General features: G+C 46.3%; 2 protein-coding genes across 8 annotated transcripts in view; one reads left to right on the top strand and one right to left on the bottom strand.

Annotated features, from left to right (window-relative positions):
- LOC126210497 (uncharacterized) overlaps positions 1-26,607 on the top strand; it is a 502,330-nt gene that overhangs the window by 268,575 nt on the left and 207,148 nt on the right. The gene's annotated exons all lie outside the window — the stretch shown is intronic.
- Positions 1-26,607, bottom strand: part of LOC126210495 (uncharacterized) — a 467,621-nt gene that overhangs the window by 423,372 nt on the left and 17,642 nt on the right. For both annotated transcript variants that reach the window (XM_049939730.1, XM_049939731.1), the window contains exon 3: positions 4,185-4,357. In XM_049939730.1, the coding sequence (XP_049795687.1) occupies positions 4,185-4,357 (173 nt within the window). The remainder of the gene's footprint in view (positions 1-4,184; positions 4,358-26,607) is intronic.

Here is a 26,607-nt window from a genome sequence, read left to right as displayed (position 1 = left end):
TCACAGCCAAACGAATGGGAACAAAAATTAATATAAGGTAAAAAGCTCAAACCTTAACAAAAATAAAGAACGCAACCACAGTATAAGAAAGGAATTACCCTTAGCTCAAACGAACTCATCGCCTGTTCGAGAATGGTTCCGCCATTCCCTTCGAGAATATACACTACTGACCATTAAAATTGCTACACCACGGAGATGACTTGCCACAGACGCGAAATTTAACCGACAGGAGGAAGATGCTGTGATATGCAAATGATTAACTTTTTACAGCATTCACACAGGCTTGGCGCCGGTGGCGACACTTACAACGTACTGACATGAGGAAAGTTTCCAACCGATTTCTCATACACAAACAGCAGTTGACCGGCGTTGTCTGGTGAAACGTTGTTGTGATGCCTCGTGCAAGGAGGAGAAATGCATACCATTAAGTTACCGACTTTGACAAAAGTCGGATTGTAGCCTACCGCGATTGCGGTTTATCGTGTCGCGACATTGCTGCTCGCGTTGGTCGAGATCCAATGACTGTTAGCAGAATATGAGTTCAGGAGGGTAATACGGATCGCCGTGCTGGATTCCAACGACCGCGTATCACTAGCAGTCAAGATGACAGGCATCATATCTGCACGGCTGTAACGGATCGTGCAGCCACGTCTCGAGCCCTGAGTCAACAGATGGGTACGTTTGCAAGACAACAACCATCTGCACGAACAGTTCGACGACGTTTGCAGCAGCATGGACTATCAGCTCGGAGTCCACGGCTGCGGTTACCCTTGACGCTGCATCACAGACAGGAGCGCCTGCGATGGCGTACTCAACGACGAACCTAGGTGCACGAATGGCAAAACGTCATTTTTTCGGATGAATCCAGGTTCTGTTTACAGCATCATGATGGTCGCATCAGCGTTTTGCGACATCGTGGTGAACGCACAATGGAAGCGTGTATCCCTCATCGCCATACTGGCATATCACCCAGCGTGATGGTATGGGGTGCCATTGGTTACACGTCTCGGTCACCTCTTGTTCGCATTGACGGCACTTTGAACAGTGGACGTTACATTTCAGATGTGTTACGACCCGTGGCTCTACCCTTCATTCGATCCCTGCGAAACCCTCAATTTCAGCAGGATAATGCACGACCGCATATTGCAAATCCTTTAAGGGCCTTTCTGTATACAGAAAATGTTCGACTGTTGCCCTGACCAGCACATACACCAGATCTCTCACCAATTGGAAACGTTTGCTCGATGGTGGCCGAGCAACTGGCTCGTTACAATACGCCAGTCACTACTCTTGATGAACTGTGGTATCGTGTTGAAGCTGCGTGGGCGTCCAAGCTCTGTTTGACTCAATGCCCAGGCGTATCAAGGCCATTACTACGGCCAGAGGTGGTTGTTCTGGGTACTGACTTCTCAGGATATATGCACCCAAATTGTGTGAAAATGTAATCACATGTCAGTTCTTGTATAATATATTTGTCCAATGAATACCCGTTTATCATCTGCGTTTTTTCTTGGTATAGCAATTTTAATGGCCAGTTGGTGCATTTACTATCAGTGAGCCTGCTGTCTGTGTGTTGAATGGGGACGGTGCCCGACCTATTTCAGTTTGACCGAGGCCACATGGTAATGTGCAGGAGTCTCTGTCGGAGCATTTCGTAAATTGCACGACTTGTATGCTTTTCGAGCAGTTCTGTGGGGAGTGTCTTCAATACGTCCAGACGTCGTCGGGTTTGGCTGCCACCCCTCATTACAGATGTCGGCTGTCGTAGGCTGGGCGGACTGGTAAAACAGAACAGTCGGCGAACTGTGATGGAACTAAATATCAGACTTTCATGCTGGGCAGAGTACAGTGCAGCGACCACTTCCATCGATGGCCGTCCGCAGACGGCGACCCATGCATGTGCCAATGTTAACAACACAACGTAGACAACTATGACTGAAATGGGCTCGTGACCAGCGGCACTGTTCGTTAGCACAGTGGCAGGGCTTTGCATGGGCTGATGAACCCCGATACCTCCTTCAAATGGTTCAAGGAGCACTATGCGACTTAACTTCTGAGGTCATCAGTCACCTAGAACTTAGAACTAATTAAACCTAACTAACCTAAGGACATCACACACATCCACGCCCGAGGCAGTATTCGAACCTGCGACCGTAGCGGTCGCCCGGTTTCAGACTGTAGCGCCTAGAACCGCACGGTCACACCGGCCGGCATACCTCCTTCATCATGTCGACAGGAGGGCGCGAATCCTTCGTCTACATAGGAACAGCTTCCTGACACCTGTACTGCTGGGCAAAGACAAGTTGGTGGCCATTCCATTATGCTCTCGGGAACATTGACATGGGCACCCAATGGTGCTCGTGCAAGGCACCATGGTGGCCAAGAAGTATCGTATGCTGGTTCAATACTGTACCGTCTGCCATCGGGTTCCCCTAAATGGCAGGCAGCACCGCATAGCAGCCACGCTATGAGAGAAACAAACCAACAGCCAAACAGGCGAAGACATCAGGAAACACGCCGAAGATTCGAGTCGATTAATAGGAACCTTCCCTTGCAGAGGTCGCCGCGACACATCCAGCCACGGATTTCTAAACCGGGTTTCTATTGGCTCCAGCTCACTATATAGGCCCGGCCGGTCGAAGCCAGACCAGTCTTCGTCCGCTGCTAATGGCAACCGCTACAGCGGAGTCTCCGAGAAGATATCACCGAAGCCGCTGTACTGCACCGCCGATCGAAGTACCAGCCGACCGAGAGGAACCGCATCTCCGGCTAGATCGACGGACGCCTACATCTATTGTACAGCTAGCTATTGTATTGTAGAAGAAGTTACGTTCAATAAACTGTTGAAGAATACAACAAATACCACGTACACCCCTTCATGACGCCAGTGACATTTTTCAACAAGATAATGCGCCATGCCACAAGACGAGGAGTGTGATGGAGTGGTTTGAGGAATACAGTGGCGAGTTATAATTGATGTTCTGTCCCCCAGCTCGCCAGATCTCAACCCAATGGAACACATCTGGGATATGACTGAATGTGGCGTCAGATTTCATCGCCCCCTCCCCCCCCCCATTTTCCCGAAAATTACGGGAATTAGGTGACTTGTGTGTGTAGATGTGTGTCAACTCCCTCCACAGACCTACCAAGGCCTCATTGCTTCCATGTCACGACGCATTGCGGCTTTTATCCGTGCTAATGTGGACACACTGGCTATTAAGTATACGGTCATAATGTTCTGCCTGATCAGTGTACATGCGTACAGTTACACATAGTTTTTTTTATAATATGTATGGATACCATTGTATGTATTGTATTGTATGTTAACCGGGGACCTAGAAACGACAGAGAGGCTCCGTCCCCGCCGCAGCCGCAGTGGTCCACAACCCCACGACGACTACCGCAGTCCACTTCACCCCTCCACCACCCCACACCGAACCCAGAGTTATTGTGCGGTTCGGCCACCGGTGGATCCCCCAGGGAACGTCTCACACCAGACGAGTGTAACCCCTATGTTTCCGTGGTAGAGTAATGGTGGTGTAAGCGTACGCGGAGAACTTGTTTGCGCAGCAACCGCCGACGCTGAGGCGGAATAAGGGGAACCAGCCCGCATTCTCCGAGGCAGATGGAAAACCGCCTAAAAACCATCCACAGACTGGCCGGTTCACCAAACCTCGACACAAATCCTCCGGGCGGATTCGTGGCGGGAACAGGCGCTCCTTCCCGCCCGGAAAGTCGCGCGTTATACCGCACGGCCAACCGGGCGGGCCATGGATACCATATTAGATGAAATTTTCCCACATTTCGAATTTCTAACTCGTCATCTTCCAGCGAAGGCGCCGCGATTCGGTTGATACCTCGAAAATTTTAGCCACTGAAATTCACCGAGAAAACCTGCATTCCCAAATAACTTACTTACAAATAAAGACTCACCTGTTTTGCTGATGAATTCTCCTCGGGTTATCAGCCGAGTGGTGGCGTCGTCTTGTGGCAACGTTTCAATGAGTTTCGTACCCATCATCTTCTGGCGAAGTGTGTCAATTCCCTCCCATCTTCGCCAGAAGATGATCGGTACGAAACTCATTGAAACGTTGCCACAAGACGACGCCACCACTCGGCTGATAACCAGAGAATAATTGATCAGTAGAATACGCCGAGAAAGACTGCAATCGCATGTATCTCACCTGTTTTGTTCAAGTGCCGCTGGAGAAAATTCCATTTATGGCGCCCGGCGCATATTCTGCCTAGGCGTATGGCTTTTGTGATGTGCCGAAGGGTGCGCAGTAATTTGAAGAGGACAGGATACCTCTGATCGTCCGAGGTCAGCGTTTCCACGTTCCACTCCGTGATGTTAGACCTTTAAAAACAAAACGCCATCAGCTGGTGTAACAAATGAAATCCTGAAATTTGATTGTAAGAGGGGATGTGATACGTGGGGAGGCGCCGGCGCCAGTTGCCTTCTCCGTTCGATTCACCCGGATCGATTGTTTCCCTCTGGCGTTGCCTGTCTTTGCCTCGTTGGCCGGTGGTGGTGCTGGTGGGGTGACGGGCAGACTGGGTTTTGCCTTCGGAACGGCCGGTACGTGTCGCTGCTCAGAGAGTGAAACTAGTGTTTGCGTGGAGTTAGCTGGATTTGACCGGTGTATGTGGCTCGGAGTGCGGAAGTGCGGAAGTGCACCTGTTATTGCAAGTTCCTGAGGCGTGACTGGGTCATGGTCTTCTACACAGGACGCTGAGCAATGTGTTATTCATTTCGGCTATTGGGGTTGAATTATGTACCACGCAACTGTCTATTGAAGAAGTAGACATTCAAGCTTTCTAGTTTTACAATCGGACTTACCAGTGTTTTCACTAGCTTCTTTCTTATGAGTGTCAATATTGTATTGGAACTGCAATGTACTGGTGTAATAATATTATGCTTTGTCTAATCGTTGCCCTTTTAAAACTAGCCTGTTTGTGTTGGGGCAGTTTTACATACACTCCTGGAAATTGAAATAAGAACACCGTGAATTCATTGTCCCAGGAAGGGGAAACTTTATTGACACATTCCTGGGGTCAGATACATCACATGATCACACTGACAGAACCACAGGCACATAGACACAGGCAACAGAGCATGCACAATGTCGGCACTAGTACAGTGTATATCCACCTTTCGCAGCAATGCAGGCTGCTATCCTCCCATGGAGACGATCGTAGAGATGCTGGATGTAGCCCTGCGGAACGGCTTGCCATGCCATTTCCACCTGGCGCCTCAGTTGGACCAGCGTTCGTGCTGGACGTGCAGACCGCGTGAGACGACGCTTCATCCAGTCCCAAACATGCTCAATGGGGGACAGATCCGGAGATCTTGCTGGCCAGGGTAGTTGACTTACACCTTCTAGAGCACGTTGGGTGGCACGGGATACATGCGGACGTTCATTGTCCTGTTGGAACAGCAAGTTCCCTTGCCGGTCTAGGAATGGTAGAACGATGGGTTCGATGACGGTTTGGATGTATCGTGCACTATTCAGTGTCCCCTCGACGATCACCAGTGGTGTACGGCCAGTGTAGGAGATCGCTCCCCACACCATGATGCCGGGTGTTGGCCCTGTGTGCCTCGGTCGTATGCAGTCCTGATTGTGGCGCTCACCTGCACGGCGCCAAACACGCATACGACCATCATTGGCACCAAGGCAGAAGCGACTCTCATCGCTGAAGACGACACGTCTCCATTCGTCCCTCCATTCACGCCTGTCGCGACACCACTGGAGGCGGGCTGCACGATGTTGGGGCGTGAGCGGAAGACGGCCTAACGGTGTGCGGGACCGTAGCCCAGCTTCATGGAGACGGTTGCGAATGGTCCTCGCCGATACCCCAGGAGCAACAGTGTCCCTAATTTGCTGGGAAGTGGCGGTGCGGTCCCCTACGGCACTGCGTAGGATCCTACGGTCTTGGCGTGCATCCGTGCGTCGCTGCTGTCCGGTCCCAGGTCGACGGGCACGTGCACCTTCCGCCGACCACTGGCGACAACATCGATGTACTGTGGAGACCTCACGCCCCACGTGTTGAGCAATTCGGCGGTACGTCCACCCGGTCTCCCGCATGCCCACTATACGCCCTCGCTCAAAGTCCGTCAACTGCACATACGGTTCACGTCCACGCTGTCGCGGCATGCTACCAGTGTTAAAGACTGCGATGGAGCTCCGTATGCCACGGCAAACTGGCTGACACTGACGGCGGCGGTGCACAAATGCTGCGCAGCTAGCGCCATTCGACGGCCAACACCGCGGTTCCTGGTGTGTCCGCTGTGCCGTGCGTGTGATCATTGCTTGTACAGCCCTCTCGCAGTATCCGGAGCAAGTATGGTGGGTCTGACACACCGGTGTCAATGTGTTCTTTTTTCCATTTCCAGGAGTGTATTTTGAAATTTGAAGTCTACAGATAATGCTCTTAACCATTTTTAATTTGCCTTTGTCTTGATGTGATCTCTCTTTGCAGAATTTTATCTTAATATATTCTGGGGGCTGTTAACATTGTTTCTTTTCACTGTTTCAGCACTGCAGCGGCCACCTAGTCCATGTCTAAATCGATGTCTTGAGTACGACGCCTTGGCCGACCACACCAGAGGGAACTCGAGGTTCTTTTGGCCGCCGGGAAAATGGCAACCGATACGGCGGCCACTAAGTTCTTCGGGTTGCAGTGAGTGCGGATCTCGCATTCAGTTAAGTTTCCTCTGCATTGGGACGTCAAGGCGCCTGTTCCATTTGCTATACTCCTTATATACACTACTGGCCATTAAAATTGCTACACCACGAAGATGACGTGCTACAGACGCGAAATTTAACAGACAGGAGAAGATGCTGTGATATGCAAATGATTAGCTTTTCAGAGTATTCACACAAGGTTGGTGCCGGTGGCGACACCTATAACGTGCTGCCATGAGAAAAGTTTCCAACCGACTTCTCATACACAAAGAGCAGTTGACCGGCGTTGCCTGGTGAAACGTCGTTGTGATGTCTCGTGTAAGGAGGAAAAATGCGTACCATCACGTTTCCGACTGTGATAAAGGTCGGATTGTAGCCTATCACGATTGCGATTTATCATATCGCGACATTGCTGCTCGCGTTGGTCGAGATCGAATGACTGTTAGCAAAATATGGAATCGGTGGGTTCAGGAGGGTAATACGGAACGCCGTGCTGGGTCCCAACGGCCTCGTATCAGTAGCAGCCGAGATGACGGGCATCTTATCCGCATTGCTGTAACGGATAGTGCAGCCACGTCTCGATCCCTGAGTCAACAGATGGGGACGTTGGCAAGAAAACAATCATCTTCACGAACGTTCGACGATGTTTGCAGCAGCCTGGACTATCAGCTAGGAGACCACTGCTGCGACTACCCTGGTCGCTGCATCACAGACAGGAGCGCCTGCGATGGTGTACTCAACGACGAACCTGGGTGCACGAATGGCAAAACGTCATTCTTTAGGATGAATCCAGGTTCTGTTTACGGAATCATGATGGTCGCATCTGTGTTTGGCGACATCGCGGTGAACGCACATTGGAAGCGTGTATTCGTCATCGCCATACTGGCGTATCACCCGGCGTGATGGTATGGGGTGCCATTGGTTACACGTCTCGCTCACCTCTTGTTCGCATTGACGGCACTTTGAACAGTGGACGTTATATTTCAGATGTGTTACGTCCCGTGGCTCTACCCTTCATTCGATCCTGCGAAACCCTACATTTCAGCAGGATAATGCACGACCGCATGTTCTATGTCCTGTACGGGCCTTTCTGGATACAGAAAATGTTCGACTGCTGCCCTGGCCAGCACATTCTCCATATCTCTCACCAATTGAAAACGTCTGGTGAATGGTGGCCGCGCAACTGGCTCGTCAGAATACCCCAGTCACTACTCTTGATGAACTGTGGTATCGTGTTGAAGCTGCATAGGCAGCTGTACCTGTACACGCCATCCAAACTCTGTTTGACTCAATGCCCAGATGTATCAAGGCCGTTATTACGGCCAGAGGTGGTTGTTCTGGGTACTGATTTCTCAGGATCTATGCAACGAAATTGCATGAAAATGTAATCACATGTCAGTTCTAGTATAATATATTTGTCCAATGAATGCCCGTTTATCATCTGCATTTCTTCTTGGTGTAGCAATTTTAAGGGCCAGTAGTGCATTTACCTTCAAAACCATAAAGGAAGGAGACTAGTGTTCTGAATTATACCGTATGTGCAGCGGGAGTTGAACTTACGTACATGCTAAAGAGAAATACTTGATGGGAAGCGGAAATTGGAAATTACGTGAATTGTCCTATTGCGATTGCTTTAAAAGAAACTTATTTCACTTTTATTATTAAAGTGCCCTTTGTCAAATGAAACTGATTTCACCTTTTATTTTTTAAGTTATTACAGTTAGTATAGAAGTCATAAGAAGTTCTTCTTTGCAAGTAATTCAATCAGAAAGGTTTTGTGTAATGTATTTTTTTGACTTGTGTATCCTGTTCAAAAGAAACTTATTTTACCTTTATTATTCAAGTGCCCTTGTTAAATGAAATTGATTTTACCTTTCATTATTGAAGCGCTTACAGTTAGTAGAGAAGTTACAAGGATTTCTTGTTTGCATCTAATCAATTAGAGAGGAATTGTGTAATGTATTTTTCTGACTTGTGAATAAGATACACTTGTACAAAATTTTTGTGTAAGTACTGTGCCCTTTGGGTTAAACTGTTGATCAGTAATATCTTGCAAGCCCTCTGTACTTATTGTTTCACTTGTCACCGGTTTGCACGTAAACACTACGTTGCAGCATGCTTAAAAGTGATGCCCCCGGATTGTTAGTGTGAAACTATCAACGCTTTGAAAATAAAACATTCTTCATCTTTGCGCTTCACGTCCACATATTTGCAGCCCTCTGACGCTAGAGGGCTCACAACTGTAGGGTGTAAGACGGCGGTGTGTGACGTAACTTAATCAGTGCGTGAGAAACAGAGTGCTCTAATCGTGTTTCGAATCCTAAGAGATCGTCCAGACACAGGGCACCCTCTCCTGACAGACCACACATGAACGCTGAAGCGATCCAGCGCCTCGAGTTCGCTCTCGTCGATCATCCTCCATACAGTCCGCACTTTGCGCCGTTCTACAAGGCGTGGTTTTTAAGTAAGTACCGTTCTGAAATTAAAAAAAAGACGTGCTAAGATATCTCAATAATTATATTTCTACATGAAAGCCTGTACCTTAATCCACTTTTCTACACAATTTTCGTCAATATTGAGGGACTTCTCATAACGTTGTACCAGTTTTTGAATACCCTCCTCATAGAAGTCTGCCGCCTGACTTGTTAACCACTGTTTTGACTTCGTCATCGTCTTGAAGACGCTGACCGTCGAGGTCAAGTCCAGGAACAGGTGGTAGCCACTGGGCGCAAGATCGGGGCTGTACGGAGGATGATCTAGAGTTTCCCATAGAAAAGATGTGATGAGATCTTTGGTCTGATTCGCCACGAGCGGACGGGCATTGTCTCGCATCAAAACGATGCCCTTGCTCAACTTCCGTGGACTGTTGCTTTGATTCTGGTGTGACGTAGGCCACCCACGTTCCATCGCCCGTAACAATTTAGCTTAAGAAATCATCACCGTCGTTGTGGTACCGCTCAAGGAAAGTCAATGCACTGTCTAAATCTTTGGTTTTGTGCACATCCTTCAACATTTTTGGTACGCAACGTGCGTACAATTTTCGGCAATTCAAGTGCTCTAAAGCGCCTGTTTTCTCTCACCTTATAGTCCACTTCCTGCACTAAACTTTCATTAACGACCGCAGGACGCCCACTCCGTTCTTCATCATGCACATTTGTGCCGCCATCTTTAAATGCTATCACCCACTTTCTTACCATTCCATCACTCATAATGTTTTCTCCGTAAACTGCACAGATCTCACGATGAATATAGATCGCTTTTAGGCCTTTAGCACTAAGAAATCTTATAACAGCCCGTACTTCACAGTCGGCGGGACTCACGATTATCGGAGGCATCTTAAACACTCAGCACACAACGTAAACAAGGAAGAATAAGACTGTAATGGCGTCAGTGCGTAGATCAAGGTACAGGCTTTGACGTAAAAATAAAATTATTGAGATATCTTAGCACGTCTTTTTTTTTAATTTCAAAACGGTACTTACTTAAAAAACACGCCTCGTATATTCATCTATTTCAAAAAGTTGAAGAACACTTTCGCGACGGTAACACCAAACTGTTCTCTCGTGGAGAGAAATGTGGTCGTTCCCAAGGCGAGTACGTAAAAAAGAAAAAAGCACTCCGTCTTCAGGCCACGAGTGGCCTACCGGGACCATCCGACCGCCATGTCATCCTCAGTGAAAGGTGCGGATAGGAGGGACGTGGGGTCAGCACACTGCTCTCCCTGTCGTTATGATAGTATTCTTGACCGAAGCCGCTACTATTCGGTCGAGTAGCTCCTCAGTTGGCATCATGAGGCTGAGTGAACCCCGAAAAATGGCAACAGCGCATGGCAGCCTGGATGGTCACCCATCTAAGGGCCGACCACGCCCGACAGCGCTTAACTTCGGGGATCTCACGGGAACCGGTGTATCCACGGCGGCAAGGCCATTCCCAAGGCAAGTACGCAGAGAAATAAATATACGGACACGAAGAATAAAGATGTAGAATGTTACTAAATTTTCTTTTATTCAAAAATCTATAAGAATTTTCACATAAAAAATTCGGAGACACTATTTTTCAGCACATCCCAGCATTTTGTGGGACAGAATTGTTAAAGCTAAACCCAACTTGTCCTTTCACAAATTTTAATGTTTTCCTTTTACGGGTGCCCAGGTCATAAGAGATGACTGAGAGTGAGCTACTCCAGCGTAGCCGGCCAGAGTGGCCGAGAGGTTCTAGGCGCTACAGTCTGGAACCGCGCGACCGCTACGGTCGCAGGTTCGAATCCTGCCTTGGGCGTGGATGTGTGTGATGTCCTTAGGTTAGTTAGGTTTAAGTAGTCCTAAGTTCTAGGGGACTGATGACCAGAGCAATTAAGTCCCATAGTGCTCAGATCCATCTGAACCGTCATCCTCCAGCGTAAATTAAGGGTGGTATGCGGTTCTGCTGACACATTTTCGAAAACTGACTGGTCTCTGTTGAAATACAGGGTGTCCGAAAAATCTTTCCCTGATTACATAAATTCAGGCTAGAAGTAAGAAACAAATACGAAACTTGTGACGAATTGTTTACAACTATCAAAGTTTTTTTTTCTGTTTTAGGATCGCAGCACGTAGGTAGTGGATGAGGGGAAGTGCCCAAGAAGCCATGTTAACCAATCAGGAGAAGGCACAATGTGTCCTGTGGTACCATGAGACACGATCACCAATCACAGTGCAGAGACACTTCCAGAAAATTTGTGGAAGGAATCCACCTGATGTCAAGAGCATTAAAGCCTGGTATGAGAGGTTCAAGAACACAGGTTCGGTTGCTGACCTGGTCGACCAAGAACCTCAGCAGACAGGGTCGAAGCTGTAAGGCAGTCTTTTCTACGAAGTCCGAAGTCCGAAGAAATCGGTGCGCAGGGCCTCACGTGAATTACGGATGCCAGAAAGATCTCTCCGTGACATTTTACACAAACGTTTATTGTTTCGTGCATACAAAGTGCAAATCGTTCAGGCCTTGTTGCCCAACGACAGTACACGTCGATATGACTTTGCGGTCGAAATGCTATCACGTATTGAGGACGATGATGGTTATCTCAGACGAATTGCCTTTTCCGACGAAGCGACCTTTTTTGTCAGTGGAGTAGTGAATCGACATAATGTGCGCATTTGAGGTTCACAACCCCCTGGCGAGGGCATGGAGTGCACCAGAGGCAGTCCAAAGGTGAATGTTTGGTGCGCGCTATTGCACGATCGAATTATCGGGCCATTCTTCTTCGCTGAGGCTACCATCACATCTGCAGTGTATCTGGACATGTTGCAACTGTATGCTGTTCCTCAGCTGCTTCAGTATCACCCCGATGTCTTGTTTCAGGAAGACGGTGCACCGCCTCATTGGGGTTTGGATGTCCGTGCCTATCTCGATATGACCTTTCCTGGGCGATGAATTGATCCTGATGGGCCAACGGTTTGGCCTCCGCGCTCTCCTAACATAACCCCATTAGACTTCATTTTATAGGGTTATGTCAAGGACGAGGTCTATCGAACACGTGTACCAGATCTTGAAACCCTGCGGCAATGCATAACCACAGTCGTTGAATCGATCCCTCCAGTGATGTTGGCTAATGTGTGGACGGAGATTGAATATCGCCTAGATGTGCTACGTGCTACCAAGGGCGCTCATGTGGAAGTTTACTGATGTGTGAAAAAACTTTGATAGTTTATAAACAATTAGACACCAGTTTCGTATTTGTATCTTACTTCTAGCCTGAGTTATCAATTTATGTAATCAGGGAAGGACTTTTCGGACACCCTGTACGACAATGCCTGTGCTCCGAAGAATGTGACAGGACAAGAACATGCCCTAGTACATGAGGATCATTATCACCATATTGTGGATTTTGGAAAGCGCTGTTTAGAAATGACTTATTATGAGATTGTGTCTTCTCAGTAATTTGCTTGTTGGCAGCCGTGATTCTGAGATTAATAAGAGCAATATTAGGTAGAATTGTGAGGGCCTTCAGGGGCTCCACATTCGTTTGCTGGGTATGGGTTGGCGATCCCGGGTTTTCTGAGCTGGGGACCGGTAAGCGCCGGCAGTCCCCTGTCACCGTAGGCTCCGGGGAATGCTTCAGCGACCACCGTGGCAGTGGAGTGGTTGAACGTTGTGCGTCACAGGGAATGGGGATCTTGGTTTAATTTCCCCGGATCGCGAGGATGGTACAAGCCTCCATAAAAAAGCCTATATCTCGAGGTGTGCTGCATGCTGGTGAGATGCATGGCTGTTGAGGTGTGACAGTCTGTGGCGACTTACAGGACATCACCAGGGGGAGCTTTATTGGTCAGAATGGGGCTCTGCCCCTTGGACATCAAAATTAGAGAGCAGGCTGCGTGGTTCTGGGTCAAGAAAGGAAATGTTACGAAGATAGAGGAAATTTTAGGCACTGGGGCAAGGGACAAGGGTGAGATTCGGCAAAGGGTTGAACAACTGTGGCAAGAACTATGGGAGACGGTTGAAACAGGACGTAGGACATATGAACTTATTCCCAACATTAGGAAACGATTAAAAATGAAATACTTTGAACCCACCAGAGGGCTGATCCATTTTCTCACTGCAGATGGGCCATACCCGACGTACTTATGTCGGTTCGGGAAAAGGGCCACACCCGCGTGTGAATGTGCTGAGCTGGAGGGTACTCCCGATCATGGGATTTACGAGTGTCCCCTTTTGCTTCCACACTAGGTGACCAACTACCTGACCATGACGCATACTACCTCATAAGACAACAAGACACTTTTCAAACTCTTAACAAACTAGTAGACGAGGTATCACGAAAAGTGTTAAAGGAATACCTGAGACAAAAAAAATTAACATAAATTAAAGTAAAACTGAAGATATTCTAACACCAAACACGCGCCCTACTCCTATACCGCCTGCGAGTGGATAGGCCGACCTTAGTAGTCTGGAATCCGCCACGTGCGGGACTAGGGGGAGTGGGGAATAATATCACGGAGTAGACGAAGCACCGGAATTGACTTAGGTTAGAACTAGTTAGTAGGAATTAGATTAGGAAATTAGTATTAGGAACCTGCAGCGAATAACATCTTGGCCCGCCCAGTGTCAGGGGCATGCCCATCGGGATAAGCTCGATGGGGCAGGCAATAAAATAGGTCTGTATATATATATATATATATATATATATATATATATATATATATATATATATATATATATATATACAGGGTGAGTCACCTAACGTTACTGCTGGATATATTTCGTAAACCACATCAAATACTGACGAACCGATTCCACAGACCGAACGTGAGGAGAGGGGCTAGTGTAATTGTTTAATTCAAACCATACAAAAATGCACGGAAGTGTGTTTTTCAACAAAAACCTACGTTTCTTTAAATGGAACCACGTTAGTTTTGTTAGTACATCTCAACATGTAAACAAATACGTAATCAGTGCCGTTTGTTGCATTGTAAAATGTTAATTACATCCGGAGATATTGTAACCTAAAGTTGACGCTTGAAACCTCCGACGTTCAGTTGCGTGTTGTAACAAACACGGGCCACGGTCGGCGAGCAGCATCTGCAGGGACATGTTTACGATGACGACCGTGTTTACGAGTGTGGCTGTAGTGCACTGTTGTGGTTTGGTCTAGTTGTCGCAGTGTCCGCATGTAGCGCTTGCTGCTATTGTTATTCTGCATTCGTCTCCGCACGCAGACCAACTGTAGTACACCGTGTTACCAGACGTCTGTGATAGTGTAGTGTTGTAGGAACTGTGACCATGGTGTATTCGAACTCTGAAAAGGAGGAGATGATACTCATCTATGGCGAGTGTCGACGAAATGCAGCTGAAGCCTGCAGGGTGTATGCAGAACGGTACCCGGACAGAGAGCACCCAACGTGCCGCACATTGCAAAACATCTACCGCCAACTGTATGCAACAGGTATGGTCGTAGCACGCAAACGGGTCCGTAACAGGCCCGTCACAGGAGAAGCGTGTGCAGCTGGTGTGTTAGCTGCTGTTGCCATGAACCCACACATGAGTACACGGGACACTGCGAGAACCGGTGGACTGAGTCAAAGTAGTGTCATGCGCATACTCCATCGTCACCGCTTTCACCCGTTTCATGTGTCGCTAGATCAGCAATTACATGGTGATGACTTTAATCATCGAGTGCAATGGTGTCAATGGGCATTAACAGACAATGCGGTGCAGTTCTACCTGTTTACCGATGAAGCGGGTTTCACAAACCACGGGGCAGTGAATCTACGGAACATGCATTACTGGTCCGTGGACAATCCTCGCTGGCTCAGACAGGTAGAGCGACAGCGACCGTGGACTGTAAATGTATGGTGCGGAATCATTGGCGACCACCTCATTGGTCCTCACTTCATTGCAGGGGCCCAAACAGCTGCACCATACATCGCGTTTCCACAGAATGATCTGCCAACGTTGCTCGAAAATGTCCCACTGGAAACGCGTCGACGTATGTGGTATCAGCATGATGGTGCACCTGCACATTCCGCAATTAACACTAGGCTGACCCTTGACAGGATGTTCGACGGGCGTTTCATAGGACGTGGAGGACGCATAAATTGGCCAGCCCGTTCTCCTGATCTTACACCTCTGGACGTCTTTCTGGGGGGTACGTTGAAGGAGATTGCAATTGTGTGCAGCAAATGATGGCCACCACATTGAACATCTATTGGCCTGACATCTGTGGACACACTCTATTCCACTCCATAATTGAAAACGGAAACCACGTGTGTACGTGTACCTCACCCCTCATGGCAATGTACATGTGCGTCAGTGAAAAAAACCAATAAAAAGGTGTTAGCATGTGGACGTAATGTGCTGTTCCAGTCTCTTCTGTACCTAAGGTCCATGACCGTTCCCTTTGGATCCCTACGTAATCCGGTGCTCTCCGATACACACGATCAAACAGCGGGGGTGTGGTACTCAAGCGTCAACTTTAGGTTACAATATCTCCGGATGTAATTAACATTTTACAATGCAACAAACGGCACTGATTACGTATTTGTTTATATGTTCAGATGTGCTAGCAAAACCAACGGGGTTCCATTTTAAAAAAACGTAGGTTTGTGTTAAAAAACACACTTCCGTGCATTTTTTTATGGTTTGTATTAACCAATTACACTAGCCCCTCTCCTCACGTTCGGTTTGTGGAATCGATTCGTCAGTATTTGATGTGGTTTACGAAATATATCCAGCGGTAATGTTAGGTGGCTCACCCTGTATATATATACCTCGTTCAAACTCAGTGAAGTGTTGATAACGGTACCTTTGTCACCCTAAAGGCAGGATTCACTAACGTCATCTCACTATATATATATATATATATATATATATATATATATATATATATATATATATATATATATATATATATATATATGACACAACTGTGACGCTGCAGGCAGTAGAGTTAGTTAAGATCTCAGAAACTAAATACCAATACTTGTAAGAATTAGCTGCCCATTGTAATTAGAGTATATCTGTAGCTCACAATCAACTAAATTGTAATTAGCTGCAACTAATATCTGACAAACTTAGAAATTAGGACCCACTAATCATATAAGGAAGTGAGTAATGCTGTATAGTTATCTTTGATGATTAACAGTCGTTAACGGGCGACCTCCAGGGAGCCTGCCGCGTTTCATTTGTATAAGACTTGCACAGGAAAGTGGGGCTGTGTCTGAGTTGAGACCACTTAAGCCGCAAATGACGGTATTTTTGGGGTCAGTGGAATGTAGGATACGGAGCGCCTGGCTGTGAGCTGCCCTTGCAGTAACTAATCTGTAAGTGTTGGTTGTGTCTCTGTCATGACAAGGGCTGCTGAGATTGTCGCCCCACATGCAGTACGTTGCGCCAGAGCCATACACCGAACACGACGGTCTTCCCTCTCGGTAGTGCCACGTCACCATCTCGAGTCCGGTCCTCTTGCAACCGTACATTCTCGTAATCACAGCTGCCAGCAGCCATGTACAGTGGCTACGTTCCTGCCAAGTCTTTCTGCAAAATCCTGAAGGAACATCCACCTTCTCATATCCCTAATAAACAACCTCGTTCAAACTCAGTGGGGTGTTGATAACAGGCCTTAGTCACCCTAAAGGCAGGCTTCACTAACGTCAAGTCACCATGACGTGTCTCAGATGTAACTAACGCTTCTAGCATCATAAAAGAAAAAAAATAAGTTAAATATATTTCAATTTTTTTCAATTTTAGTCTGATAATTATGTATATATTGTGTTTCATACTAGAATGTCGCGTTCCCAGTTTGGCACAGCTTTGCCACAGGAAACACGAAAGCTGTCGAAGACGTCCGTCATCTGGTCGGCTCCTGATCGTTGTCAGAAGGAGGCTAGTTTTCGATTAGCGAAGGCTTCTATTATTCGGAAAAGGACAACCCGGATTTACTTACGTAATCAGCGTGGTGTCACCGCCAGACACCACACTTGCTAGGTGGTAGCCTTTAAATCGGCCGCGGTCCGTTAGTATACGTCGGACCCGCGTGTCGCCACTATCAGTGATTGCAGACCGAGCGCCGCCACACGGCAGGTCTAGTCTAGAGAGACTCCCCAGCACTCGCCCCAGTTGTACAGCCGACTTTGCTAGCGATGGTTCACTGTTTACATCCGCTCTCATTTGCAGAGACGACAGTTTAGCATAGCCTTCAGCTACGTCATTTGCTACGACCTAGCAAGGCGCCATATTCAGTTACTATAATCTGAACAGATAATATTGCGAATCATGTACCGTCAAGAGCGACGTTCATCATTAATGGATTAAGGTTAAGTATCAAACTAATTACGTCCGCTTTCTGAATTCTCATTCCTTGCCATGTTCCAGACTTCACGTCAGTATAGTTCTGCCCTCCTCACGCCCGCCTGCGTGAGTTAAATCGGCGTGCATTTCGGCCTCCTCTAGTAACACGGTGTTGGCTCTCCTGCCAACCCAACAATCAGTATGAATTTTATAATTACCTAAGGGACCTTTAACAATGAACAATAAAAAAAAATGCATTTGCAAATGATATCATTAATAAATGGGGCAGCTATGAGTTGTATAGAAGACAAGGAGCGGCCTTCTGTCTACGACCAGGATGCCGCAGTATTCTCTGCTGTAGTAAAGGCTGTTTGACATTTATAAAAATAACATGATGTGGAGGTAGAAAAAAAATAAAGGAAAAGAATAGAATAAGAAATCTGGTAAACACTAAATATATTCAAATAATCCTCACAAGCAATTAGGGCTTATTTATAAACAGTGTAACTTACATAAGTAATTTTCTAACTGTATGGTGCGATCAGATTTCAGCCCGTCCTGCGTTAGCTTCTTGGTTCTCGTTTTTTGTCCCAAATTACAGTCATTACTTTTGTCCTTCCTTCGAGACAATTCTTGCACCAATCAACACCTTCATAACAATAACTTGCCGGTTTACAGTATTGAACATAAATTACTCGAATTTTATTAATTAATAATGTTGTCTGCACGCTGGCAAGACCACTCACTTTTATGGCTTAAAGACGACCTTCTTTACGCTTTCACATTACAAGCAAAAGTACGATAAAATCTGAAGATTTACAAAGGTTTTTACTGTCATCTTTTATTTAGATCAAAGCGGAACGTTCAGTTCAGCTTCTGTTAAAATGTTTCTTTGACAGCGCAAACGATGTATTAGCGTCCGCGCTAGATGCGCATCTTTACAGTTACGTAAATTATATAAAACGTCTTTCAAAGAATAGGTCTCACCTCATAAGTTGATAATTTAATATACAGATAGGTGAATGCCTTTCCAAGGGTGCTCACAGCTTCCACACGACGGAAATCCCAATAATATTACTCGCTGACGACAGTGTGTACCTAAAGTAAACTGATGTGCATCCTCAAAATGGCGCTAGTGGGACCACTCTTATGCGACTGGCGCGGAATTTGGATAGACATGGTTTTTCAGATGTACAAACACGTCTACTATCTTTCGTGTACAACGCACCGCTCTTCTGGCTTTTGCGTTTATTCCGTCACTGTACTTGCATGACATCTACACAATACAGATGCATATAAAAATGTGGTATGACCATAGCGCGGAAGTACATTCAGCAGGCTAGATTACACTCTGCTGACCGCGCGGAGTGGCCGCGCGGTTTGAGGCGCCATGTCACGGACTGCGCGACCCCTCCCGCCGGAGGTTCGAGTCCTCCCTCGGGCATGGGTGTGTGTGTTGTTCTTAGCGTAAGTTAGTTTAAGTAGTGTGTAAGTCTAGTGACCGATGACGTCAGTGGTTTGGTCCCTTAGGAATTCACATAGATTTGAACACTCTGCTTAATGTACAAGTTCTGTATTATGATTGTACGCCTTTTTCATATGCATCCTTATTGCGTTGATGTCAAGTAAGTATATCATTGGAATTATGCTGTAAAGAACACCTGAAATGTAGTGGTTTGAGAATGAACGTTTAAATTGGAAATCACTCACTACCAAGAAATAGCACGCAACGCTAACAAAAACCTGAATAAATAATAATCTATCATAAAGAAGTATTTTGTTTGTTTTGTATTTTTAAAGAAACTAATGTCCACTAAGATACTAAAACTAATTTTGAAAAATGCATAACGTCCTGCTGTCTGTAATAATGTTAATTTATTTTTCTACCGGTTTCGGTTTTGAGCCATCATCAAAGGCAAGGCAGCTGTACGACGTACAAAAGTGGACACTGTGAAAATGCCAAACGAAAGACGAAAAACAGAAGAAACCTAAAATTGATCAAAATACTCACGAAAATTGTCGCAGATGTACCATATTCCATACATGCTTTAACAGAAGTGTCCACAGGAAACCACAATTGCCAAGATAATATAAAATCAAAAATTGTAACATGATAAAAATATGATGGCACATTGACACAAGTACAGCAAAATAAATCAAAGAAATTCTAGGTCAAAGATGACAGTCTTGATAAAACCTAACAAGTTGCCATTAAATAATTATGTGACAATAGGCTAATAAAACTTGATTGAGATTACATAAAAACGCCAATAAAATAAAATGTAAATTAACAGATGAATGTAAAATTATAAAATGTTTTACAATCCATTCAGAAAACGTAAGCATGTAAAATGCATACTACAAATTAATACAAGAAGCAAGATTAACAAAAACTAGCGACAAACAGGCAGGTCACAACGCATCAAAATAACATGCAATAAAATCAGAAATATTATCAAAGATTGCAGTACGTTTAAGATCCATTAGTAACAGGGTATAACATTTTTTTAATATCGTATGAAATATTATTAGAGAAGTTTAGAGTATCAACTATGAGAGTACAACATATAAATCTCAGAGCAACATCAAAACACCTTGGAATATAATGAGGACAGTCTCAGGGAAGCAGGCAGTTCACTCCTATGGTAGGATGAAGATGTTGTTAATATTAACGAGACATGAAAAAGTTTGAATAATAAATTACTGTTCGTGGTAGACAAATTTAATCTCTTGCACAACGTCAACTATTCAGATTTCTCATAATACTAGGTGTGTCTGAAAAGTTCGGTTAGGGGTCTCAAAAAACAAAGGAAACAAGAGTTACAAATAAAATACGTTTACGGGTCTTCATAGGAAGCAGCACTGGCTACAATACACTTCTGACAACGGCTGTAGAGCTCTTCAAAACTGTCAGAAAAACACTTCTTGTGGAATCGATCGAAGCGCCATGGTCACGTATTGTTGGATATCCGCAGGCTCAACTTTCTCGCTCAACGCAAGCAGTTCTTGAACACCTTCTTATTATCCAGATTTGGTGCCGTATGACTTCTTCCTAGCAGTAGTGGACCCTGGAAGATCCCAAGGAAGATCCCAGCAGAAGGGTCGAAACATTGATCCTTTTAGAAGAAGTATGACGCGGCCTAATAACCCAGAACATTTTAACTTCAGTGACAACGTCCACGAAAGCCTGCAGACTTACATTAAGCCTGCTGACTTACATATAACTTCTTTTTGTTTCCTCGCTTTAACTTAATGCTGAATGGCTTACGCTTCACAGGCATTTCGGGTATACAACAAGGCGTGACCGCGCTACTTCGGGAGATTCCATAAGAAGCGTTTACTGACAATTTTCAACAGCTTCACAATGTCAGAGGTGTGTTGCACCTAATGATGAGTACTCTGAAGGTATTCTGTTCGTAACTAACGTTTCCTTAATTTTCGGAGACCATGCACCGACCTTTCCAGACGCATCTTTTACTATTACTTGAAGGGAGTAACAGAACATAAAGCTGATGGGTGCAAATACTAGAGAAACTGAAGTAATAATTTCGTTGCGCGAGAATAACGGTGCATATCTTTGAGGCCACTTATCAAACTTTTAATAACATATAAATCTACTTGTTCGTCCATACTCTGCAAACCACTGATAAGTACATGGCAGAGGGTACTTGCTCCACTACCACGTACTGGGCTGTTCTCATGTTTCATTCTCGTCTATGCGAGCTGTCACTAGTCTTTGCCTCTGCTATTTTTACGAGAGCCTTATCTAGGGGTCCTACTATACTGTCAGCATCTTTATCGGCAATAGTTTAAGTTCAATGAGTGATACGACACTTTTCAGCAGTTATTCCCATCTAAGCATAGTCCTCAAAATGTTCGAACCTGATATAGCGCACATGCATTCTTTCACCAGTGACGCACCGATTGTCGTCCATTGCACACACGAGAATCTACCTTAGTTCTGTCACGCTAAAATAAGACCGAGCAGTTCGTAGTTTACTCAGTATTAAGCACAGTCTTTCTGCAGTTCACACGATACGAAGAGCATAGTGACCGAACTGTTTTACTTGTTTGTTTACCCACAAAAACACCATCCACGCCATCACAACAATCAGCGTTCTTCTCTCTTCGTCACTCCCTACTACTCGAGTGTTGAATGTGGCGTGGTCGAAACACTGTTACGGTATAACAAAGGTATGTACATTGAAACATTTTTGATCTTGATGCTTATATAGTCGTGCAGTCCGAAGCGACCAATGGAAACTTGTACTGAGCCTGGAATTCAAACCGGGGTCTCCTGCCGACTAGGCAGACCACTGCGCCACCCTGGCATAGTGACTTTGGATAACCGCTCAGACTACCTTAGCGCACCTCCCTCCTCAGTCCTAATTCCCATTCATGCCTCAGTCCACTTGGCATTCACTCAAAACTAGGACAGCATTGCAGATGCTCCGCAACTGTGTTGGAAGAGCATCTCCGCATCTAGCGGAACTGGGGATCCTGCCCGGATCTGGAGCGTAAATGCTTTAATCAAATGAAACCATATGGTTCCGAACATTTTTTCAGTTCCCAAGAACATATTATGTACAGTACTGGCCATTAATATTGCTACACCAAGAAGATAATGGGTATTCATTGGTCAAATATATTATACCAGAACTGACACGTGATTACATTTTTACGCAATTTGGGTGCATAGAACCTGAGAAATCGGTACCCAGAACTACCTATTCTGGCCATAATAACGGCCTTCATACACCTGGGCATTGGGTCAAACAGAGCTTAGATGGCGTGTACAGGTACAGATGTCCACGCAGCTTCAACACGGCACCACAGTTCATCAAGAGTAGTGACTGGCGTATTGTGACGAACCAGTTGCTCGGCCACCACTGACCAGACGTTTTCAATTGGTGAGAGATCTGGAGAATGTGCTGGCCAGGGCAGCAGTCGAAAGTTTTCTGTTTCCAGAAAGGCCCGTACAGGACCTACAACATGCGGTCGTGCATTGTCCTGCTGAAATGTAGGGTTTCGCAGGGATCGAATGAAGGGTAGAGCCACGGGTCGTAACATCTGAAATGTAACGTCCACTGTTCAAAGTGCCGTCAATGCGAACAAGAGGTGACCGAGACGTGTAACCAATGACACCCCATACCATTACGCCGGGTGATACGCCAGTATGGCGATGACGAATACACGCTTCCATTGTGCGTTCACCACGATGTCGCAAAACACGGATGCGACCATCATGATGCTGTAAACAGAACCTGGGTTCATCCGAAAAAATGACTTTTTGCCATTCGTGCATCCAGGTTCGTCGTCGAGTACACCATCGCAGGCGCTCCTGTCTCTATGCAGAGTCAAGGGTAACCGCAGCCATGGTCTCCGAGCTGACAGTCCATGCTGCTGCAAACGTCGTCGAACTGTTCGTGCAGATGGTTGCTGTCTTTCAAACGTCCCCATCAGTTGACTCAGGGATCGAGACGTGGCTACACCATCCGTCACAGCCATGCGGATAAGATGCTTGCCATTTCGACTGCTAGTGATACGAGGCCGTTGGGATCTAGCACGTCGTTCCGTATTACCCTCCTGAACCAACCGATTCCATATTTTGCTAACAGAAATTTGATCTCGACCAACGCGAGCAGCAATGTTGCGATACGATAAACCATAATCGCGATAGGCTACAATCCGACCTTTATCAAAGTCGGAATCGTGATGGTACGCATTTCTCCTCCTTACACGAGGCATCAGAACAACGTTTCACGAGGCAATGCCGGTCAACTGCTGTTTGTGTATGAGAAATCTGTTGGAAACTTTCCTCATGTCAGCACTTTGTAGGTGTCGCCACCGGCGCCAACCTTGTGTGAATGCTCTGAAAAGCTAATCATTTGCATATCACAGCATCTTCTTTCTGTCGGTTAAATCTTGTGTCTGTAGCACGTCATCTTTGTGGTATAGCAATTTTAATGGCCAGTAGTGTATATTTGAAGCGAGAATGAAAATTTATTCCCAGGCCGGAATTCGAACCCCAGATCTCCTGCAACCACTGCGGCACTATGACACTATGGATTTGGAAAACTGCTCAGACTATCCTAGTACGCTTCCTTCATTATTCAAAATTCCCAGTTGCGCCTCAGCCCACTTGGTATTCCCCTCCAAACTCAAACAGCATTACAGAGGCTCTGGAACTTTATTAGAATAACACCTCCACATCAAACGGACCGGGAATTCGGAGTGAGGAGGAAAGCTTGTGAAAGGGTCCTGTGGTCCCCTTCCATTATCATTTTATTTGCTTTCCACTGATACAGACCTCTATGGCATGCGCGCGAGTGAATGAACGTGGGAGTGTTTCATCTTGCTATACGGTAGTTTAGTCTGCTGCAGAGAATCAGCGGTAGTCGTACAAAGTGGCCAACCCCTGTAGTTTTCAGGCAGGCAAAGAGGTTTGCCGCCCTCCTCCCCCCCCCCCCCCCTTGTGTGGTAAAATTACCGGTGTTAGGTTGGTGGCGGAAGCCTCATCTTTGGGTTTTCCTGGCCACGGGGTCGCGTGTGAGACGTTGGAGTGTGTGAGACGATCAGTCTGTTTCCAGCTCGCCGAGGGTTTGCAGCCGAAGTCTCTTCGAAGAAGGGTGAGTTGACTTAACCGCGTGGTTCGTTGTCTCATAGCAAGAGGAGAGCTTTTAGAATTTGGTCTCGCACTTCATCTTATAAAGATTTATTTGCTGGGTCGCAGCAAGGAATGCAAGGCTTTTGCAGACTTTCAGTTTGATTCCTAACGCAGACTTGACGTTGATTGTAAGAAGAACGTAGTACAAAGATTTTGCATACGTGGAAGAGCTCTTGGTTGTGTGCCTGGAACTGCATGTGTACGCATTCTAATCTTTTCCGAATCTTGGCAATTTTTGCTTCTTTGTGAATTTTCTTTGTCTCATTACTTTATACGCAGTGGAAACCATCCACATGGGTTACTATTAGACTTCCTTGGCCCTCTGCCATAATGCTTTGTCTATTCAAATGTGTCCTGTGTAAGATGTTAATTGTTCGCGACTGCGTGGTTTGATGTTACTAAAATATGGCGACTGTACGTAGAAATTGTGTCTCCACGAACCACGTGGGCACACGAGTCTGTTGTGAAACGTATAGCGTTTCACAAGCAATTGTACTTAGTTACCAGGCAACAGCAGTCTATAGATGCATTACATCTATGTTTTAAGGAATAAATAATTTTGCCTCCAATCTTATCCAGTGTACCGATGCTACGTCTCAGTTAGCTACGCCATTTACCGTGTTGTTTTCCTTGTTAGCCCATCCATAGTGTTTCCATGTGCACAGGTCCAATAATTAGTGACCTATTCTTATTTAAAACAAATGCTCTGGAATAGATCTTGTATTCAGCAATGTTGCTGCAAGCTGCCTTATGCACAGTGTTCGCGCTCTCTTGACCGGAACAATGCGTGGATCATATTAATAATTACATTCCATTCTTTATCAGTGACTTTACAATGAATGTTCTTTTGTGAGTTTTCGTATGAATAAATTAAGTAATGTTCCAACTCAGCGCAACCGGCTTTTTGTTGTGTGGCTAGAGTTGGTGGCGACCCAATCTCTTACGCTGATTTCAATGTCTGATAGCATTTTCTTATTCAAAGTGCACGTGGCTCTTTCAGCCATCGGGATACATTCAAAGTGCGCTTCACGCTACTTACTCATGCTACGGAAGACGCTCTGCCTTCTACATGTTAACGACGAATATGCTGCCATTTACCCTACGTTCGCCTAAAGGCATCGACAACCCCTTAGACACTGAAGCATTACGGGATTGCATACGTGCAAGGCGTAGCCTTCCCGGCCAACGTCGAACAAGGACGACAGGCGGCAAGAGAAGCCTCGCCAGAGGTCCTTCGTGCCAGGGACCTATTTCCTCGGCCATGTCACGTGTGCAGAACTGGATCGGAATGAATTCTTCCGCGTCCCTGGTATATAGCCTGGCGCAAACCAACAAGTCGGCAGTTCGCTGCACCGGAGGTCTAGGCCAATTCCTGCACCAGTTCTTAGCAGCCCATCAGTCATAGCCCGGCCGGAAGGCGCCACAGTGGGACCTACGACTTTGCATCGACATCCTGAGGCGCACCTGTTGGCCAACAACGCCGAACGCTCAGTTCCGTCCTTAGTGGTCAGTGGTACAGTCTTCATGTCCCCCTACGTTTATGCAATGTTCCAGGGCTGTATGAGAAGTAATAATTTTTTGTTAAGAAGAATTTTTACTTTGCTACTAAATTTCTCAATTGTTCTTGATTACCTCCGTTTTATTATTGAGCTCTATCTTTGGGGCGACGTCTTTGTTTTCCCGGGTCGTGTGAGTGGGCGAGTTCGGTTGGGTACTCAGGAGGAGCCAGGTCCGTGCAGTGCCAGAACACGCTGTGGCCGCTGGCGGCACGCATGGACATTTCACAATATATACACTCCTGGAAATTGAAATAAGAACACCGTGAATTCATTGTCCCAGGAAGGGGAAACTTTATTGACACATTCCTGGGGTCAGATACATCACATGATCACACTGACAGAACCACAGGCACATAGACACAGGCAACAGAGCATGCACAATGCCGGCACTAGTACAGTGTATATCCACCTTTCGCAGCAATGCAGGCTGCTATTCTCCCATGGAGACGATCGTAGAGATGCTGGATGTAGTCCTGTGGAACGGCTTGCCATGCCATTTCCACCTGGCGCCTCAGTTGGACCAGCGTTCGTGCTGGACGTGCAGACCGCGTGAGACGACGCTTCATCCAGTCCCAAACATGCTCAATGGGGGACAGATCCGGAGATCTTGCTGGCCAGGGTAGTTGACTTACACCTTCTAGAGCACGTTGGGTGGCACGGGATACATGCGGACGTGCATTGTCCTGTTGGAACAGCAAGTTCCCTTGCCGGTCTAGGAATGGTAGAACGATGGGTTCGATGACGGTTTGGATGTACCGTGCACTATTCAGTGTCCCCTCGACGATCACCAGTGGTGTACGGCCAGTGTAGGAGATCGCTCCCCACACCATGATGCCGGGTGTTGGCCCTGTGTGCCTCGGTCGTATGCAGTCCTGATTGTGGCGCTCACCTGCACGGCGCCAAACACGCATACGACCATCATTGGCACCAA

Source organism: Schistocerca nitens, chromosome 10 (assembly GCF_023898315.1).
Source record: "Schistocerca nitens isolate TAMUIC-IGC-003100 chromosome 10, iqSchNite1.1, whole genome shotgun sequence".
Lineage (NCBI taxonomy): Eukaryota > Metazoa > Arthropoda > Insecta > Orthoptera > Acrididae > Schistocerca > Schistocerca nitens.
Note: the sequence above shows the minus strand (reverse complement) of the source record. Positions and strands in the feature narration are given on the sequence as shown.